A 21,401-nucleotide genomic window follows, 5' to 3' on the forward strand; every position below is an offset into this window, starting at 1 on the left:
GTATGTTAGCTCTAGCTCTCCTGTCTACTTCAGCTCTCAATTTTTAAGAGCCTTTTTACATGCCACATATATCTGTATCCACTTGCAGCTTTTGCTTATATCAAGTTGCAGCTTCTTACGCTCTGAAGTCTTCTGCTTTCACCTGTTTTCTTTCCTTTCTGTGGACAGCCTATGTCTATTTTCTATTAGTAAAGGAAAAAATAATGACAGTGGGTAAATGCTCTGTTTTCACTTAAGATACAAGTTAAGACTTGCTTGGCTTACATAGAAAATGCTTTGTTTTGACTTCTGAAAGTCTTGTTTGGATGTTTAACGTCACAGAACTATCATCTAATTGGTCACAATTATTAGTGCTTTCTGCTTAGGCAGAGCCTGTGTTGGGGCTGAGATAAGCTGACAATTACCCAGGTGCGTTGTTATACTTCTTGTGCCTGCTGGAGTCTAATGAGTAAAGCTGTTCATCTGATGTTGGAAAACATTGAGAGATAAGTACTTATTTTCTCTCCTGGATATGTCAATTAATTGCCAAGACTTACTTTTTTTATTTTCAGGTGAAATAAGGATTAAAATTCCCCTTGTCAGCAGGGAGCAATTATTTTTTAATATTTTGGGACTTCTCTGCAGGAATACTGAACGTAGAACAATGAATCAGCTCTGCCCCCCTCTTATCTCCTGCCCTGCACCAGTGTTACAAGTAACAGGTCACTGTAACTGAGAAGCAGAGAGAAGATATTTTAGTTCACTACATAGTAACATTCAATTTACAGTCAGATTATGGTTTTCTTTGTAAACACAGCCAAGTTCTACTGCTTTTATGAAGGGAGAATAAATCTGAATAAGAAATTAATTGTGAAACTGTAAAAAAACTGGGCTTACTTTAAGCTGACAGCTATTTCTGCTGCATCTGCTGTATCCTTTTGTGCTGCAGAGTGTGTTGATTGGAACCGTCATGTTTGAGATCTTTCAATCTCAAATGGTGGCTTGTATTTCAGTCCTGGTGCAGTGATGGTAGGGCTTGACAGTGTAATGGAAATTGGGGCATCTCACAGTATCCTCCTTGTGTTCATATCTGCAGGTGATAGTAGCCACCAACGTTGCTGAGACTTCTATCACAATTCATGGAATTACGTTTGTAATTGATTGTGGCTTTGTGAAGCTTCGGGCCTATAATCCAAAAACAGCCATTGAATGCCTTGTGGTGGTGCCAGAGTCCAAAGCGTCAGCTAATCAGAGAGCAGGGCGTGCCGGACGGAACCGCTCTGGAAAATGTTACAGACTGTTTACAGGTCAGTAATTTGTGTAGGGAAGATGAACCTGTTGGTATGACTTGTGTTTTGTTTTAGCATTAGCTAAAGGGAACCAAAACTGCATTTTATTCTTTCAGCAAGAGACAGAAATTTCCCTTCATTATTCCTTTGGCATATTTAAAAGTGCATTGTTTGTATATGCTAAGCATTGGAAACTGAATTGCTTTTATAAAACAGAAATACAAACTGAGCAGGGAAAGTGCAATGAGGTTGCATCAACATTTCAGGCTTGCACTTGCTGACACCTTTCAGAGTGACAAGTTTACTCAGTTTACCTTTCTTGGTTAAAAAAGGAAAAAAAAAAAACTACCCCTGTTTTCGTTTCTGAGGCTTTGCTTCACATGTGACACTCTCTTCTGTGACTAAAGTTCCCTTTAGACTCTGTGTTTAATAAAGGATTCATCAGATGGTTGAGAAAAACTTCTTTATGCAGTTTCTTTTTCAGAGCAATAGGTGCCAACCCCAAATGCTGTCCTGAATTATTTAGGCTGGCACTGTAGAAAAATAACTGTTATAAATGAATCTGTCAGCCACCTGGCAGTGTTCAGAAAGCTGCAATCCAACTGTCTCTATTCTCAGCTGTTTAATGAGAAAAGGCTTTACAGTTGAGCATGGTAGTTGCTTATGTGCATGAGGTTCCCTCTAGTTTTATTGCAGCTTTGAGGCTTATATCTTTTTTGCAACATACATGTGCTTTCCAGCAGTTGCCGCATTAAACAAAGATGTGATTTATTACCTAAATTTGTGTGTCCAGTGAAGAACGAGAGTGAATGGAATTGCTTTAGCTTTAAATTTAGCAGATGTTTTAATGAACAAGAGCCTGCAGACTAAAGCAAGTGCTTAGTAGATTGTTGAGATTAATAATTTGTCATTAGGTCTTGGTGATACTGTTAAAATACATCTGTGTGAGATCGGCTTGCAATTCATGAGGTAGTTGTTTGGATGTACTACAGAGCATTTTTCTTGCTGATACATCTTATTTAAAAAAAAAAAAAAAAGTTATTTCATAGCTGTCTTTCACATGTGTGGTCCTTGCATCTTTCAAAGCACCTTTTCCCATGGAGGTTTGCAGCATTTTTCCATGTGGAACTATAGAGCATTGTTTAAGAATTCAGGTGATACCACTGTGATCTCTTACAACATATGCAGTGGCACTGAGCACTTTTACTCTGTAGGTGGCCATGATGATACTACGTCCCAGGATTAGTCAACCTTTGTGGTTTTAGTGCTCCTGTCAACATAATCTCTTACATGACTATATTTAAGTTATTTTCGTGTGCCCCAGAGATGGCCTAATGATGAGTGTTTTAAGAAACATTAAAGAAAAAAATAATAAATAAAAGGTGCACTGAGTGGACCAAAGCACAGAAAAGGTAAGCTACCTTTGTCAGAGGTTGGACTCGATGATCTTGAGGTCTCTTCCAACCTAGAAATTCTGTGATTCTGTGATTTGTCTTAGTGAAGGTATGAGAGAGATCAGAAATGGAGGAAGTTTCTGTCTGGACATGAAAAATAAGTGAGGTAAAAATAATGCATTTACTCTCTTGATTTGGGGTGAGTTTAGCATAGGAATGTGTGTGTGTAGAAGAGATGGATAGAGAGGTTATGGGGGTTTTGACCTTCCATGAAGTGTTTTTCCATGCTTAGAATTTATAGTAAGTATGCTTAAATTTACTCAACAATGCCTTTTTTTTTTGTTGTTTTTCAATCCTTAGTTGTTATTTTCAATACACTTTAAAACCTCATTGACTTGTATAGTTACTAAAAATAGTATTTTTATATTGAGAACATGTTTGTTTTGAACTTTTCCTTGTCCCCTTTTTAAAATCAAAGCTTTTTTATAGTATTACATCAAACTCTGGGAAGAAAAATAAAGTATTTCCAGATTTTTATGAAGAATTTAAATTTCCAATTGAAATGTGGGTCAAGTACAGAATCAACAGTGTAGATAAAACAGAATTTTCACACTAAAGTAATTTTAAATACAGTAACTGGAGAAACATCATCTTTGAGTTAGTTGTTTTAACACCTGTTTGGTCTTTAAAATTGAACTTGAACTTGAAATGGGTACAGTTCTATCATGTTGGCTTGCCCATGGTAAGAGTTGAATCCCAAATGGCTTTGTTTTCTCCTGCAACAGAGGAAGACTTTGAGAAGTTGCCAAAGTCCACTGTTCCTGAGATGCAGCGCAGTAATCTTGCACCTGTCATCTTGCAACTGAAGGCTTTGGGAATTGACAACGTGCTCAGGTTCCCCTTTCTTTCAGTGAGTCCCAGAAAATGGAGTTTGTCATCTTTCTTTAGTGAGAACAGATATCGTGAGATGACTTGTTGGTAACCCATAGAACCATTAACCAGTAATTATTGTCCTGTTAATTTGGAAAGCATGCCTCATTGCCTACTATCAGGCAGTAAAATAGCTCTATGGAAATCAGCTAGTACGAGTAATGTGTGTGGCAACTTGGAAATAACTGTTTGTGTTCTGGAGTTTGCTGTTAGAAATGCTGAGAACAGCTTGGAAAGAAAAACACTTGTAAGGTTCTGCAATACTAACTAGTTGTTTTACACTAAATTTTCAGGGGGAAAAGAAATATCTACAGAACTAAATCTGTCTCATTAAAAAGAGCAATATCAGTTTTTATATTTCTGTGAAGTTTCTAGCTACTCTTATATTGATGACTAAATCTGATACGATAGCATTAGAAGAGAAAGTTAAGAAGCAATTGTTATGGCAGTCACTTCTGGATAAAGAAAGTTTGCCTCTTCAACTTGGCCTAATTCTGTATACTGATAGGATCTTGAGAGTGTCATGGTAATCATGATGAGCCTGTTGAGATGGATTTGGCTTGCAACACTGGTGGTTGTGGTTAATGGAAAGCTGACAGGAAGAGTCTGAGAACTTTTCATTTTGCTTAAGAAAGAAAGTAGATAATTAAAAGGTAATGATCTTGTGGAAGAATTTTTATGGAAATTCATGTGTTCTGTGATGATAACTTTTAAGCAATTTTTTCTTCACAGCCACCTCCTGCACAGTCAATGGTACAAGCTTTGGAATTGCTGTATGCTTTAGGAGGTGAGAATATACTTTGCTTTACTTAGTTATCTTACAGAAGTTATGAAAAACATTGTTGATTTGGATTTGGTGATTGGATGGATGTTAATTGAGTTTGTTTTTGAGAATAGAGTAAGAGAAATAGCAGATTTGACCAGTGAAATATTTATTTTTTTATTTTTTATTTTCTTGAAAAGTATTTCAGCCTCCTCCAAATGTACTTTCTTTTACTGTAAGGTTATTCTACACAGGTAAGCAAGCAAAAAGCAGCAGTAACTTTATGGGAGCAACTAAAAATCGGTTAAATGGAGTATAAAACTAGAATTTAACCGTTTAGGTTGCTTAAAAGTGTACTTAGTAGCTATAAGTACTATATAGTAGCTATAAATACTATATAGTAGCTATAAGTATATGTAAGTACTAGGCATATTGCCTAGTACTTTTGTGAGAAGATGCGACTATTGAGAAGTTGAGGTACTCTGGGAAAGTTCCCACTGACTGGAAGAGGGGAAACATAACCCCTATTTTTAAAAAGGGAAGAAAGGAAAACCTGGGGAGCTACAGGCCAGTCAGTCTTACTTCTGTGCCTGACGAGATCATGGGACAGAACCTCCTGGAAACCATGCTAAGGCACATGGAAAACCATGAGAATATAATTCAAAGTACTTTTTATTAGTTATTTAATAGAGCATCTTTTTATAATATTTTCTAAATTACTATTCATAGCATGTTCTCAAATTCGGTAGAGGTTAAACGTGTTCATTTTGGTTTGTATTTGTTACGCTCCTGTTGAATACTGCTAACATTAAAATCACACCCTAGCAATAGTTTTATACACAATTTTCAGTTTTGTTTTGTTGTGATTAGCAGAATGTATGTCATCTAATTTTGTTTATCAGAACAGTTCTTTTCTGACAGCTATTTAATCTTTTTGAGTGCAGCAAACTTAAAGCAAAACAAGAAATTGATGCAGGAACAAGTAATCAAAATGAAAGTCTGATCTACTTTTTGATTAACTGCAAATGCTAAGTTAAGAGTATTTGCTACATAATGTAAACACTAGGAAAAGGGTAGTGTAAAAAAGACTGTGAAGTTTGGAAGCTTCTAGACATTTGGAACTGGTTTTACGTCACTTACAAATGCCATGTTGTAAGTTTTGGCAGTCAGCACAATTCTAATTCTCATGGAACTGTAGCTCTCTTGGCTGTGATTTTGTTCTGTGCTGATTCATTTCCATCTTGTGAAGGAAGGTTTCACTCAAGGCACTTGGTTCTTGGCAGCCATTTCAAGCTTGGAACAAGTACCTGCACACTGGCTCCAAAGTGTGTTGCAAGGATGAATTTGCAGCCAAAACCACCTTAGGGAAATGGAGAGGAAAGGTCAATAAACTCACTGATTAGCTGTTTGATGTTTTGGCAAAAGTGTTATGCTCGTGGTAGGTTCACAGGAAAGTGTAGAGCTGTTACTTTGTTGGCTGTCCAGCTTTTGTAGCAAAGCAGAGAAACGCTGATGTTGGTGTCTGAGATGGAAAGGAATGTAGTGCGTGATATGGATTCACTCTCAATTTTTTGCTGAAGTTTAAGGTTTTCAGTGGCTTACTATAGATTTTTTTTTTTTTTTTTTTAAGTTGCAGAGTTGAAGCTGCCCAAGAGTTTGCAGGTGCAGTCAGGAATAAATCCCTTATGCAAGTATGAACATGTGTTTCATCATTTGCATTGTAACAGCATGCAAATGTGGGTCAGGACCCTATTATGCCACTGCAGGGCCAACAGAGAAACGTGCAGAGCAAACGCTGTTAAGGCTGAGATAGGTCTGTTGGATAAACACATCACTGTTCTCAGACCGATTATTTTTACAGTGATGCAAACAGATTACATCAGGAGCACCTCTTAGCCTTCTTTGATGCCCCTTTGAAGGTCTCGGTTGGTATAAGTTTTAAGTATAGGTCTCAGCTGGTATAAGTTTTAAGTATAATTTAGGAGAATACAGATAAGTAGGCAAAAAGTGACTTAATTTTTAGCTTTACTTCAGATCCAGGATCTTGGTGAAGATTTTTGTAAGTTATTGCCTATCAGAAACAACCACTCCAGCTAAGCTTAAAATAACTGTTTGTCTCCTTCAGCCCATCACATTTTACTAGTGATTGTTACTTGAAGCTTAATGACAAGACTCTTGAATAATTTCTACTGAGCACGTTCAATAATAGTCTTAGCAACATCTTTATCTTTAAGCAGAGCTCAGATTTATTTGGTTTATAATCAGGCGTGTTGCTACAAAAGCATCTGTGCACAAGCTGTATATATTCATGCATAATTGCTTTGAGATTTATAGAATTCAGCAGAAACCAATGGCTTGGTGTACCCGTAGAAAGTTGAAAAGATATTAATTTCTCCTTTTCCATACTTGGGAACTCAGTTAAATATCTCTAAATGAAGGGCTACTTATTCTAAGATATTAAATTGCAGAGAGATCTGGACAGGTTGGAGAGCCGGGCGATCACCAACCGCATGAAGTTTAAAAAGAGCAAGTGCCGGGTCCTGCACCTGGGATGGGGCAACCCTGGCTTTCCGTACAGACTGGGCAACAAGACGCTGGAGAGCAGCCTTGCAGAGAGGGATATGGGGGTTGTGGTTGACAGCAAGTTGAATATGAGCCAGCAGTGTGCCCTGGCAGCCAGGAGGGCCAATTGTGTCCTGGGGTGCATCAAGCACGGCATCGCTAGTTGGTTGAGAGAAGTGATTGTCCCACTCTACTCGAGGTGAGGCCACACCAGCGCAGAGTACTGTGTGCAGTTCTGGGCACCACAGTACAACCTGTTGGAGAGTGTCCAGAGAAGGGCTACAAAGATGGTGAAGGGCCTAGAGGGGAAGACAGCGTCTGAGGGCACTGGGCCTGTTCAGCCTGGAAAAGAGTAGGCTGAGGGGAGACCTCATCGCGGTCTATAGCTTCCTCGCAAGGTGGAGTGGAGGGGCAGGTGCTGATCAATCCTCTTTAGTGACCAGTGATAGGACCTGTGGGAATGGTGTCAAGCTGAGGCAGGGGAGGTTCAGGCTGGATTTCAGGAAGAGGTTCTTCACTGAGAGGGTGGTCGTGCACTGCAACAGGCTCCACAGGGCTGTAGTCACAGCACCAAGCCAGTCAGAGTTTAAGAAGCATTTGGACTGTGCTCTTAGTATTATGGTCTGGATTTTTGGGTAGACCTGTGTGGTGCTAGGAGTTGGACTTGATGATCCTTATGGGTCCCTTCCAACTCGGGGTATTCTATGCTTCTGTATTAATGGTGGTAGCACTTAAGCCTCTTCCATTGTGCTGGTCAAATGATAGCTAATCATATCTTAATGTTTGCAATTTCTTTTACTTCGTGTTTAAATACATTAACTTTATCACTTCACATAAGCTGACTGTTGTACCTGCTTCTGAGGAAAATATTTTGACATGTGAAATGTCTCAAAGTGTTAGTGTAGGGGTGTGGTGAGGGACTTACTACATTGTCGTAAGAAGTTCAATAAAAGTATATCAAATAATAAAAGAAAGTAACTGCGATAGAGGTATCTATGGCTTTAGGTATGCTGACACAAGTTTTCAGAGCTATTCTCCTTTGAAATGATTTGTGGTTTTGGTCTTCTTTGTGAAACACAGCTGAAGTACAGCTGTGGTTTTCTTGCCACCAAGCAGTCTGACAAATACCATGCTTATATAATGCCTGGGTCGCACTTAGGTTTCCTCAGACTACTCTATGGTTATTTACGCAATCTGTGGTTCTCCAAAGTCTTGCTCCTGTACTCCTCTTAGTCTTCTTGTGTGGCTTCTCTTGTGCGCTGAAATCAAGCTGCCATGCCTCTGTCCTGTACTGCTTCAGCTCCAGTAAAGAGGCTGCAGTTGAAACGTGGCTGCCAGTTCACTAACTGATGCATGAGGCAGGATAAACTGCAGAGAATCTTCAGCAGTTGTGCATCTCTGGTTCAGATTATATTGAATTATTTTTCTCTGTGACCTAAGCATATATAAGTCAGAAAACTGTTTCCATTCCTAGGTGTATTTGCTATATTTTAGCTCTTAATTCTGCTCTTCTGTATGCTTTAAAATTCCGAAAGAAGTCTTTCTGCGCTACTTTTGCCTGTATCACAGATACATTTATTAATGTGCTGCAGGTTTGGATATGCACTGCCGTTTAACAGAGCCTCTTGGAATAAGAATAGCAGAGTTTCCTCTGAATCCTATGTTTGCAAAGATGCTTCTGGAATCAGGTAAGAAGAAAAAATATAAAACCACCTCATACTTTTCTTCATAGTCTTGTGTTGAGTAGTGAATACTGCCTTTAGTAACTGTAGAGTAGTATTAGACATTTGCTAAACTTGAAATATAGTGTTTCATCTTGGCATGGTGCTTAGTAAAAAGAGTAGTTAAACTCATGGTCCTTTCTGATAGTGTCTAAACCAATTAACACGTCAATAATTGTTAAGTCTAACATATTTGTCTTGTTATTTTCCATTAAAAACGTTCATTTTCATACTTGTGAAGAAAATCCATGAGTTTAGATATTGCATTTTTGTATGCTTTCAAAATACATCTTGCTTCTTTTCCTCTTTATTTTGTATGGTGATAAGTTGAATGATAGAAGATTTCATGTACTAAATATCTCCACTTACTCCTCAGGAAATTTTGGCTGCTCCCAGGAAATTTTAACAATTGCTGCCATGATGCAGATTCAAAATATTTTTATGATCCCTCCAAATCAAAAATCTCAAGCTGTAAGTTCAACTGTGTTGTTTTGTATGTTCCATATGTAAGGTATTATACTGATGCTCGTTGCATACTGCAAGTTTACATGAAAATGAAACAGTTTTAAACTCTACCTATTGGTTATAGGCAAAAGGAGAATCTGATTAACAGGGGGAGCCTTGGAGTTCCTTGTCAGTGATAAAAGCCTCCTTCTGAGGATTAGAAATGCGGAGGGTTATAATCCAATATTGACCAGCATGAGGGCTTGTTAAAGGATGGGTTAAAAAGAAACAAATAAAATTTAAAAACCTCCCCAAGTCACTTTCCTTTTGAGAGAAACAAACAAACAAAAGTATTAGGATGTAGCAAATTCTTAAAAGGTAGTAAGAGCCTAATTTTAATGCATCCTTCTCATACTTTTGGCATTCCTTTTCAGTTCACTTTTCTAATTCAAGTTTTAGAACGCCACCTCAATGTAGGTGGGCTAGTAGAATATTGATGTTGCCTAGAACTACTATTCTTTATGGTAAGAATTTTGACAGTCAACATGGAGATAATGGGAACTGAGGGTATTAGACATGATCATTGCAAAAAATCAATCTGCCTGTAAAAAATATATTTCTTTTTCAGGCCAGGCAACACAGAAAGTTTGCTGTGGAAGAAGGTGATCACCTCACTATGCTTAATGTTTATGAAGCCTTTGTCAAAGTAAGTTGATTCAAGTGTATGTGGATTTGCAGAAATGTAAGGAACTCGAACATCCCCCAGTTCTGATTCTGGAAGTTCTGGATATAGCATCCTCAAAGTTGAGGACTTGCCAAATCTATTAAATGATAGTTCTGCTTTGTTTGTATTTTGCCATAGATCTTGAACAGGAAATAGAAAAAATTCTCTGGTTTGGGTACAGCACAAAATTCTTGTCTGTGGAGAACTGTCTCCATTGGAATTTTTGAACAGGTCTAGGAAAAACATGTATTCAAATTCTCAGTGAAATTCATGTTACCATATCTTTTTTATAAACGTATCCAAGTTTTACTGATGATAAACTGCATCCAAGTCTAGCAATTTTTTAAAATAGTTGCCTCATTGATCAACGCATCTTCTTTTTCAGTATCTTTATGTATTTACCTTAAGGTTTAACAGCAATCTTAGTACTTTTCTGTAAGCTGAGGTTTTACCTATTAGTTTTGAAGTACTATACCTGCTGGGGAGAAGTATGTTTTGCTGGTATAAAGCACATCTGTAATATACTTGCAACAGTCTTGAGTTGAACCAGTATAACAGCTCTACTATTTAAAAAAGTGACTTTCCTCTCCCCAGCTCCCAGGTACTAACCAAAGCTCAGGTACCAACGAAAAATTTGCCTTTTAGATTTTGTACCTGCATAATTCTCTCAGAAGTAGCCAGTTGCAGAGATTCTTGGAGTAAGTGCTGGCTTCTGGAGAAGTAGTGAAAACATTTGAACTAATGAAAACAGTAAACAGAAAAGTTTGTTTACATTTTCAGATTAAAAACAGACTAATTTATGATATAATGCATTTGTGTGTGAAAATTAAATAATTGATGCTTTTCTCTTTGACCACATGTCAAGAAATGAGGAACAACTATTTGAACATATCCTCACAGTGTTTATTCTGCTGCCATTTAGAAGTTGCTTCAAACATGTTCTGTAATTACTGTTGATTACTAACTCATGTTAGTTGCTGTGTAGGCAGATAATTTTCAGGGAAAAGAACAATAAATAGCGTTGTAGGAGACAAAAACAGAATGAGACCGTGATCCAAGAGAGATTGTTTTTTGTTTTGCTGGAGGTATTTCACTGTAATTTTTTCTTCTCATTCTACAGCACAGCAAGAGCTCTCAGTGGTGTCAGGAGCACTTTCTAAACTACAAAGGTCTTGTTAGAGCTTCTGTTGTAAGAGAGCAGCTGAAAAAGCTTCTTGTACGTTTTAAAGTTCCAAAGAAGTCCAGTGAAGGTGAAAGTTTGCTTTTTTTTTTTTTTTTTTAAATAAAAAAATAAAAAAACACATGTCCGATACGCTTTGAGGATAGTTTCCAAATTGTTAGTCTGCCTTTTGCTTTTCTTGTAACCTGTTTTTCTCTATGGCCTAAAAATAACATTAATTAAAAGCATATTTTTCTCATAAAAATGACTGTAAAAGAGCAACGTAGCCAGTTTTTATGATTTGAATTTAGTCCAGTCTTCATTAGTTAAGTTTTCCAGCAAGAGATTATCACCATTGATTATATATTTAAAGGACAGATTTTACAAAAATCATAAAAGAAGGAATGGGGTGACCTATTTGACTTCTCAAAAAACACATTTCTTTCTACTATGTTCAAAATGCATGGACATTGGGATCTGATTTCCAGCTGTGCTCTGAGGATGTGGGTGCTATGACTAGTTCTCAAAACTTGTCTCTAACTGCTCTGAAAAATCAGACTTCAATGCTTTGCTGTCGCACAAGGTTGCCCTAAGGACTGTGAAACTATCTTCATGGTGGCAACAGTATTTTTTTTCACAGTAATTTTGACTTGCTGTGAAATTGAAGTCAGAAGAGATTGCAGGGTTTTCTTTCAAGCCTTTGCTATCAAAGTTTGATTGATGAATCAAACTTTTTATTTTTTTTTTTTATTTTTTAATTTACATTAATGTTTGTCTGTCAAATTCATCAATATCTTCAGGTGATCCAGATCCTGTTTTGAGATGCATAGTTTCTGGATTCTTTGCTAATGCAGCTAAATTCCACTCTACCGGTGCTTACAGGTAAATATATGTACTTTCATTACAACTGTTGCTTGGTTTAAAAGTTTTGACTGGATAAATCAACAAATGGGTGCTCTTCTAGGCACTTGCAGTAAGAAACATGGCACTTGATTTACTACATCTTTGAAGGCTTGTGTGTTCAAACTACTTCAATTCTTCTCTCTTCTTTTTGGCAAATATGATTAGAATTATTGATAGCAAGAAGCTGGTACTAATAGGAATTATTTGTGTTAATACAAGCAAGTACTGTGTCTTTGTAGTGCTTCAGAGCACTGAATAAAAGCCTGAAACACTAGTTCTTCATTTAATATAGATAGATTTCTTCTAGATCATTAAACTATAATTTTTTCCATTTGCCAGGATTTAAGCCTGGTTTCAGCTGAAAGCTGTTCATTAAATGTGAATGTTTTTAGTTTGCTCCAGTTCTTTCGCTGTTGCCATTTGTTAACATTTGTACTGTGGATGGAAGAAACCAAATGTTAAATGATAAATCTGTGCATGATCTGAAATAGTATCTTGCTTTCAAGGACTATCCGTGATGACCATGAGCTTCATATCCACCCCACTTCAGTCTTGTATGCAGAGAAACCTCCACGCTGGTAAGTTAAAGCAACTCGCACTTGCTTTGTGATCTTTAGAAGATGTTTTGAGCATCCAGACATTTTCATGAATGACTTTTTGTGGAGAGAGAGATAAACACAGGTCATGGTTCTCACAGAGATAATTTGGTTGGTGTTTCCCTTGCAACTTTTTGTAGGCAGTATCCAAATAAATCAGGGAAATAAAATGATGTTTAACAATCAAAAAGCTTGCAGAGGTTGGAAAGGAGAGGCAAGTGACCCTTTTAATAGGCACCATGTCTTGCACTGCAAATTGTTCTCCGAGTGGTCGCTGTACCTAGATGTGGCTAGAGTTATGTTGCTTTTATTAAACCTAGTAAGTAAATGTTTTATCAAATAGGTGCTGCAGTACTTGCACTTGGATTCCTGGGAGAGGGCTTAGATATAAATTTCATGATCCAGAATCCTTTGAGATGAGATATGGTTGTTTAAAAGATGACATTAATAGTATTACTTTCCTCTTAGCTGGGATATTACAGTTCCATTTATGCCAAAAATGCTCAGATAACTAGAAATGTGCTTCCAACTGCCAGATCAACATGATGAACCTGATGTATTTGGACTCTTGTCCTGTAGGTGAGAATTTGAAGGGTAAACTTGGCCTGTGTTATCTGTTATCTTGGAACTGGCTTCCTACGCCTTGTGCGTATGGTTTGCAGAAGCATAACTGATTGGAACTTAGCCATCGGTTACATTGGCTCACAAAACAGAAATGAGTCCAGCTCTCACTTGGTGTGAACTGGACTGATTCTTCAGGGCTGAGTTGAGCAGAGTGTAGCTAAAGTAATTTTTGCCAATGAAACCAGCCTGATCCTCTCCCTTTTTTGCTATTTTTTAACCTCCTGTCATTGCTACTAAAAATAAGACACAAACTGTTTGAAATGATGAAAAGAATGCTTTGCAGATACACTTCTGAAACTTTCTAGCTTGCTGAAGATGACATCCTGAAAGAGGTTCTGTTATGGGAGAGTGACAGACAGTAAGAAGAATAAATTAAGAAGAAAATCATCTGTAAAGAAAATCCAGTAGTAGAAAAGCATTGGAAGAATTCCTTGCTCCAGCACACACCTTCTGCAATCTCTTAGCAGAGGGCTCAAGTACTGCAGGGTTCAGTTTTCAAGTGAGGTCAGAGCAGAATCTCCATCCTAGCCTTGGGCACTTCCAGAAATCAGAACTGTGGATAGCTGGAAGCCTTAACTGGTAAAACCTGAAAGCTCTTGTTTGCTTCACTGGCTGTTTGGTGGCAGCAGTAATTTCTTGGAGCTGTCTTCCAAGGCCATGTGGTATTGTCACTGCCAACCCCAACACCCTACTCGCTAAGGACATCTTTTAAGACAGGGGTTTAACTTACCTGGCAACCCTGCTTTCAGTGCTACTTCTGTCTCAGAGCACCTCCTGTGCTGAGAACTTCAGTTTTTGATTTGTTACGTGTGTTCATAGTGTGTTCTTGCTTCTCTTCCTTTGATTTCTCTTTAGTTGGATTGGTTACCATGAGTCTGGCTGCATTTGGCAGAGAATTTTGGACTCTTTCCTATTTGCTTTGAGAGCAAAATATCAATTAACGAGAGGCCACAAACCTTGTGGCAGCTTTATGCTTATAGAAGGCAAATAACTTCTGGTTTTGATGACTGTTCAGAGCGTGGGTTTGTGCTTCCTTGGTAAAATTGACTTTCCCTACAGAAGGTTATCTTCAGAAATGGGTTGCACACTCTGTTCATGGAGGCAGTAATGAATGAGTCCATGTGACCGTTTCTGAATTTCCTATCGGGGTATGAAGGTGATTTCTTTTCCAAATCCTTATCTTGCTTGCTTGCAGACACCAGGGGTAGTCATGCTGTATTTGTGCCCAGCTTGTTACGGGCACAGGGTTTTGGTGCCTTTGACAACCTTCCTCCTGATATTACAGAATAAGTAATATTCTGTCTTCCAAAGGATTTGCTTTGAGTCCCCTTGGCCCCATTATTTTTATACCTTGTAGCAGTCTGTCATGGTAGTACGTGAAATTGTTTTTAATGGTAGTCTAGAAATTGTTTTCATGTAGAGCACTCCAAGCAACTGGAAGGAAAGAGGTAAGAGACCATACAATTTACAGACTTCTTTGTGCTGTGAATACTACCTCTAGCAGCTTGTATGAGAAACTATTTAAATATGCCATTATACACCTGCCTCCCTCATTGCTTTATGGTACATTATTTTTTCTTTTCTTTCTCCTAGGGTAGTCTACAATGAAGTCATACAGACTGCCAAATACTACATGAGAGATGTGACAGCCATTGAATCAGCATGGCTCTTGGAACTGGCACCTCATTTTTACCAGCAAGGAACGGTACGGAATCGGCATAAAGCCCAAACAGTACCATTGCTGTATTAACAGCTCTTGTATCTGAACTTTTAAGTGCTTTTTTTTTTTTTGTCATCTATGTAACGATACAAAAATTATCCAACCAACAGGCATGATTTCAAAGTTATAAAATAGTATATTCTTCCAGTAAATGAAACCTTGAACTATTTTACACTTAAATGTAGGTGGTTGGTATTACTTCTGGGAGCAGCACTAGGACTGGCAGAGGTCATGCTTTTCACAGTTTTAAGTCTCTGTATGCTTTGCAAATGTTTGTGCAAATCCCAGGCCTTCTGCTCATGATTCAGAGCTGCAAAAGTCAGCTCTGATTTGTTAAAACATGAAATGTCAAAGAATAGCTGCTATTTGTGCAAACCTTTATTTTAAATTCTGTAACGTGTGATATATGTAACTATATACATACATAGAGGAAGAAGAAGAGGAGGAGGCCAGGAGGGGATCTGATCAATTTAATCAATACCTGAAGGGAGGGCATGGGGAAGCCAGAACCAGGCTCTTTTCAGTAACGCCCGGTGGCAGGACAAGAGGCAGTGTGCACAAACTGGAGCACGGGAGGTTCTGTCTAACCTTCAGGAAGTATTTCTTTACTGTGCGTGTAACAGAGCACTGGCAGAGGTTGCCCAAAGTTGTGGAGTCTCCTTGGAGATCTTCAAAAGCTGCTTGGACTTGGCCCTGGGCAATCTGCAGTAGGTGTCCCTGCTTGAGCGGGGGGGTTGGACCAGATGGACCCCAGAGGTCTCTTCCAACCTCAACCATCCTGTGTGTGGTCCTGTTCTTCACAGATATCTCTTAAGTTACCACTTTTTCCTATCATTCTTTAGCTACTCTGCCCTATGCAAATTCATCAATCAAGAAGTATTCACTGATAATACTTAATGCCAACCCAGTTTTCACAATTATCTAAATGTTATTTATGCCAAAGCTTCTGATACCACATTGCATGTAGATACCGTACAGGCAAGATAACCAAATTGTTCTTGCATACGAGTTTCCCATTGGGATTAATATTAGTCATATGAATTAGTGAACTATTTCCAAAACGCTGAGTGAAAAAATGCACTTGCCTATCAGACTGATGCAAAATGAGATTTGTTTGTGCACATGAGCAGCCAGGTTGCAAAAATGCTTGTTTGATTTATACATCTGCTACACTTTTTTTTTCTTAGAATCTCAGGCTTGCTTTCTTTTACTTCTTGGGTTTTTTGGAAAAAAAAAAAAAAAAAAAAGAAAAACATTGTGCTGCATGGATTGTCTTAGAACATATGTATGTGGTTTCAGTGTACACCAGAATTGGCATCTGTCCATACAATTGACTTGAGAGGGTGTTTTTTCTTATTTTTATGAATGCTGAGCTTGAAGAATTCATCTTGGTTATCCAGACATTTGCCGTCTATAAATACATTTATTAAGTAGCTGAGTATTTTTTGCCTTTTACTCTATAATATATTTGACAAAGGTAGTAATGACCCTGCAGGGTAGTCCCTCAAGTCTTTAGCTGCTGTTAGACGCATTCTGCAAGCACGGTGTAGAAAGATGAGCCAATGTTCGTGTTTTATCTAATCTGCTCCTGGAATAATTCATCCTTTTGACTCACATATTTATATGTTGAAACATCCCATATGTAACACAACATCTCATTAGGAAATGACCTCTCTGTGGGCTAAAACTCAGTGTGAGGTTTTACTTTAAATAGGTGGTGTTGGGAAATGTGATTCAGTGACTCATAGAATCGCTTTTTGTAAGCGAGTAAGAGTTGTCTTGAGCTGTACTACCTACCTGACTGAGAGAACATGTTTTCCAAGGCACCGTTACCACTGTTGCAGATGCTCCATAAAATCACCTAACTCTTAGTATTGCCATTCTTTAGATTTGATCTGTTTGCAGGATGAAGTAAGCATTGCATTCATCCTAAAGTAATGGAAGTTACCAAAGGTGGTGCTATTTTTGAGGAAAACTTTTTCAAAAACTTATTCAGTTTGGTCAGCCTCTGTTTATCTTCATCAGCCAAAAAGCTTGGATGTATTTATAAAAATGTTTGAAAATCAGATATAAATCTGTTGTGTAAAGGTTTGAATTATAGAAGTAAATTTTGTATATGCAAACAATTGCAAGGCACAAAAATTTATGCTGAATTATAGTCATTCAGACTTATACTGAAGAACACATCTTTCTGCTTAAATATTTCTGAAATCTTAGGATTTTTATTCCTACATCATTCAAACAAACAAACAAAAAAAACCCACACAAATTAGAACTGAATAGATTCTCTGCTAAGACTTTTTCTACACTTTGATTACAGTTTCAGACAATTGTGTTTCATTCCAACTTTTGCAGTGGTTTTGGAGGGTGTTCTTCCATTGCGCTTTTTGGCGTGCCTTTTTCTTTAAGACAAATAGATTCAAAGCACTACTGAAACTACAGCTGCAGATTTAATGCTTGTTAAAATCTTATACTTTGTGTATGTGTTCCTGGTGTTTGTGCAGATGCATTGTTTGGAGCACGTCTATCTTTATGTGCATTTTCACATGTTGGCAAGTTGCTTCAGCTGGGGAATTTTCATATGCTTGCAGTCAATACAGAAGTACTAGAAGATGCTGTTTTATATCGAGCCAAAATACTATTTGGGGATGCATGTGGGTTTCTTTTTTTTTTTTTTTAATGGATTTCATGTATTTATTTTAGCTTTATCAATAATAAGCAGGGCTTGGGAAGGGTAATATTTGTCTAAGGATTTATCTAATTTATGATTAATACCTGAAAACATTCTAGTTGAACTTTTTTCTATTTGTGGTGTATGTGCTATGAAGTTTTTTTTCTTTTTGCAGCATCTTTCCTTGAAAGCCAAAAGAGCTAAAGTGGATGACCACTGACTTGACATGACTTGTGACAGCAGATGCAGAACCTACCAGTGATCTGAAGCTGGCTACAGTCCATTCAGCAGTTAGCTCATTACCAATTTGATCCTACATAAAGTTAAATGTTTAAATGCCTGCCAGGATCTGTAGGGGTTTATGCATGACCAGTACATTGTAAACCTATGTAGAGCTTGCATTGTGGACATTTTATTCTTTGCCTAATTGACCACTGTTGTTAATCTAGGCATGTTGCTCCTTTTAATAAATAGGCAAACAACAACAACAATAAACAAAAGTAAGAGGACATACAGGACCACAAAAAAGCCTTCAAGAGGGAAGCTGATTTCCTGGAGTGGTACGGCTGCCTTATGAGAGTGGGGAATAGGGTACCCTGCCTCCTATTACCTAGAGCACTGTGACTACTACCGGCCAAACTGAGACTGACTCCTGACAGCAGGTAGCTCAGGGCAAGGAAGTCACCCTTGAAATACAAGGGACTGCCATGGAAATGTTGATTTCATGTTGGACCACCCCGAACTGGTGCAGCTTGTGCTCCCAAGCAGTAAAAGTCTCCTGCCTGAAGATGAGCTGCCCCTTGCTTCCTTTGCTGTAACAGTCCTATAGAAAGTAGCATAATATCTAAAATGTCTGATTTCCATACTTGAGAATAGTTATTTGAGGAGGGGGAGGAAGAGAAACAGCTCAGCCTTTCTAAGAAGGATTTTTTTTTTTTTCTCAGTCAAGGAACTATATATTTGTTAACAGTTATTCAGATTTGCAGATGGGGCTTTATGTTTTTTTTTTATTATTCTTTCTTCTAACAAGAAAAAGCTGTTAGCCTCTTTTGGCTTGGAAATCCCAGAAAATATCATCAGGGAACACGTTTTCTAGTGTCTCATTCAGCAAAGATGAATATGTTCTGTACTTTCCTAATAAGGAACACTGTGTGTGTGTATGTATACACACACATATATGTGTATGTGTGTGTGTGTGTATATATATATATATATATATATATACACATATAAATAAGAAAAAAGAATTTGTTCTTTGCTGCCTGGGACTGCATGTGTTACTGCAAGAGAAGGATGCTCTGAACACTTCCTGCTTTAACCAGAATTCCATGGCTACTTTTCAGTAAAGAACTGTATTCTTTGTGTTTTAATAAAATAGCTTGTATACATGTATTTATTTCTTCCTACTCTATCAATATTTATTTTAGAAAGGCACAACATATTGTTCTAAAACTTTATTTTTGTAAGGCAATTGATGTGATGAATATTTTGGGCACATTAGCTGTGATTTTGTTTTCTTTTTTTTTTTTTTTTTTTAAAAAAAAAAAAAAAAAAGCAAGAGTATGTAAATAGGCAGAAATTTCTATGTAGAGTAAATGCCTTCCTCATAACAGGACTGCCTTGAAAACTGTGAGAGCTTCGTTACTTTATCCTTTACAAACACCTGCAGAAAGAACATGTTCTGTCATGTGCAACGTGTTGTCTGTGCAGTGTCTCCATACTGGTTGCCAGCACAAAAAGATGGACCAGTCTCAACGTAAGCCACCAGCAGCACGACAAACCACGTCACCTTCTTTGTCTTCCCTGGGATCCTCACCTTTGTATTACTTTCTTAGAATGGAAGCTCTTTGGGGCAGGGACTGTCTCCTAGCCAGAGCTGAGAGCATTGCTGGCACTTATCGAACATAATCAACTTGCAGGTTTTTTTTCTGTCAAAGGATCAGAGAATGAACTAAATATGAAGACTTTTCAAGTGTCTGTGTCGCTCCATCCTCTGGAAATATTCTTACAAAAAATAAAAACCATTGAATCAAGGAAGCTTGAGAGTGCATTACTTCAGGCTGACTACAGGGTGGTTTCCCAGCATACTGGGTGGCTGTACGGTGCTGGTCTGGGTGGTGCTTGGCATGCAGAGGGTGGCCACTAGAACTTGCTGCTTTGAGAATTGGGTCTGAACTCTCTTCTCCAGGTGTACTTTAGCCTGGCTTTACATCTGCAAAATTTTCTGTTGGAATGACTGTGACTCCTGCCAAGTTCAGAAGCCAGGGATGTAAAAGCTTTGTAACATGCTGCAAGCAATTGTACTTCTATAAGAACGAGTGCAATATGTCTTATAAACAAAAACAGAAATGGAGACTTGTCTTCACAGTGGGTAGGTAGTTTTACAGACTATGGAAGGATTGCCGGAGGTGCACACACAGGTTGAACACGTAGACTTTATACTAGAGATGTAGGCAAGAATAAGTGTTTTTAGTATCCATATTAAGGTATCTTTAGAGAGAAAGCACTGCTTTCATCAAGAAAGGTGGACTCTTTGAAGGTGCTTGAAGTTAGAGACCCAAAACTTGAAAGGACTGAAAATGTCTTTACTTTATAAAATTGTGGCCTGCAGCTCTCTGCTAGCTGTCTGTGTAGCTCTATGCTTTAAATAACTTTGATTAAGGAGATGGGCAACTCTGCCTTGTTGTTGGCTCTTTGCTGGATAAACAGTCGGTGTGCTGTTGTGGGGGAGGTTGGAGGCATTTGAAGATGAAGGCAAGGAAGTTTATGAAACAGTTTAAGACTTAAAATCTGGCCTGTAGGGAATGATGTTAAAATATCACTCTTGAATTAAAATGCTGTTTGAAATAGAAGTCATGCTACCACTGACAAGGAGATAAATGTTTTTCAGAAGTAAGCCTACAATCCATCAATTTCAAATTACTGAAGTTCAGCGGGAAGTGCTGTCAGTGTTTCTGCTCATGTCATGGCTTCAGTGTTGTCAGTGGTGGAATAAGATGGTGCTAAATCAGAATAAAAATTCAGGTAAGACATTGTTAATTGAAATGTATTTCTTATAGCGTAAAAATAATTCTACTAAATGGGTAAGAACACAGCCACAGCTCTGTCTGTTTAATTTGAGGAAAGAGACCATTTATTGACTAAAATTAAAGGTGTAAATACAGTGTTTAGGGAGACTTATCTGCCATTACTTCTTAGTGCTTTAGGATTAAATACTTTTTATGATAAAAAATACTCTGCTTTATGATAATTAATATTATAATAGTTATAATAACATAATTGATATGATATTGATATAATAATATAATATTAATATGATAATAGAATACATAACTGAGGCATGCACAGAACAGTGTTCTCTAAACTTCAAGATATGATTTTTTTTTAAGATGGATTGATTTTGTGTATGTTATGCTAAGCACTTGGTATATGGGCATGGGAAAAAAGCAGTAAGTCAGGTTGTGTGCATCTTTAATCTGAAAAGTTGTTTATTAGAGTCAGATATCTGTGTGACTCATTTTGGATCCTGTGGTTCAGATCTTTTCTAGCTTGTGGGCAAGTGCAAGCAGTGAATAGTTTCCTGTTCCAGCAAATGGAGAAATAGGGTAGCGATGCTACCATGGGGAGGGTGCATGAGGGAGGACAGGGCTGTAACACGTCAGAATTGTTTTGGTAATTCCAGCCGTGTTCTGGAAAGACATTTCTGACCACAAGGAAGGGCTGGGCCAGCTTCTCGGATTCTGTCAGGAACCCCCATCGTAGGGAATAAAGGAGGGAAAAGTGCAGAGAGGCAGAGATATCTGTAGGGAAGGTGCAAATAGGTGCAAAATTTCTTCATCGCTGGTTCACCCAGTGACTCAGTGCAGTGCCTTGTCTGTTTACTCCTCCAACTGCTGCTGAACAAGTGGTTACTGAGCTGCTG

General features: G+C 37.9%; 1 protein-coding gene across 1 annotated transcript in view; it reads left to right on the top strand.

Moving 5' to 3' along the window:
* Positions 1-18,674, top strand: part of DHX35 (DEAH-box helicase 35) — a 29,902-nt gene extending 11,228 nt beyond the window's left edge. Inside the window, exons 12-22 of the mRNA XM_032198400.1 lie at positions 1,076-1,286; positions 3,448-3,572; positions 4,325-4,379; positions 8,510-8,605; positions 9,015-9,109; positions 9,711-9,788; positions 10,927-11,056; positions 11,766-11,847; positions 12,375-12,446; positions 14,682-14,793; positions 17,655-18,674. Of these exons, the coding sequence (XP_032054291.1) occupies positions 1,076-1,286; positions 3,448-3,572; positions 4,325-4,379; positions 8,510-8,605; positions 9,015-9,109; positions 9,711-9,788; positions 10,927-11,056; positions 11,766-11,847; positions 12,375-12,446; positions 14,682-14,793; positions 17,655-17,699 (1,101 nt within the window). The 3' untranslated portion in view covers positions 17,700-18,674. The remainder of the gene's footprint in view (positions 1-1,075; positions 1,287-3,447; positions 3,573-4,324; positions 4,380-8,509; positions 8,606-9,014; positions 9,110-9,710; positions 9,789-10,926; positions 11,057-11,765; positions 11,848-12,374; positions 12,447-14,681; positions 14,794-17,654) is intronic.
* Positions 18,675-21,401: the final 2,727 nt, after the last annotated feature.

The sequence above is a fragment of the Aythya fuligula genome, chromosome 16, assembly GCF_009819795.1.
Source record: "Aythya fuligula isolate bAytFul2 chromosome 16, bAytFul2.pri, whole genome shotgun sequence".
In the NCBI taxonomy this organism is placed as follows: domain Eukaryota; kingdom Metazoa; phylum Chordata; class Aves; order Anseriformes; family Anatidae; genus Aythya; species Aythya fuligula.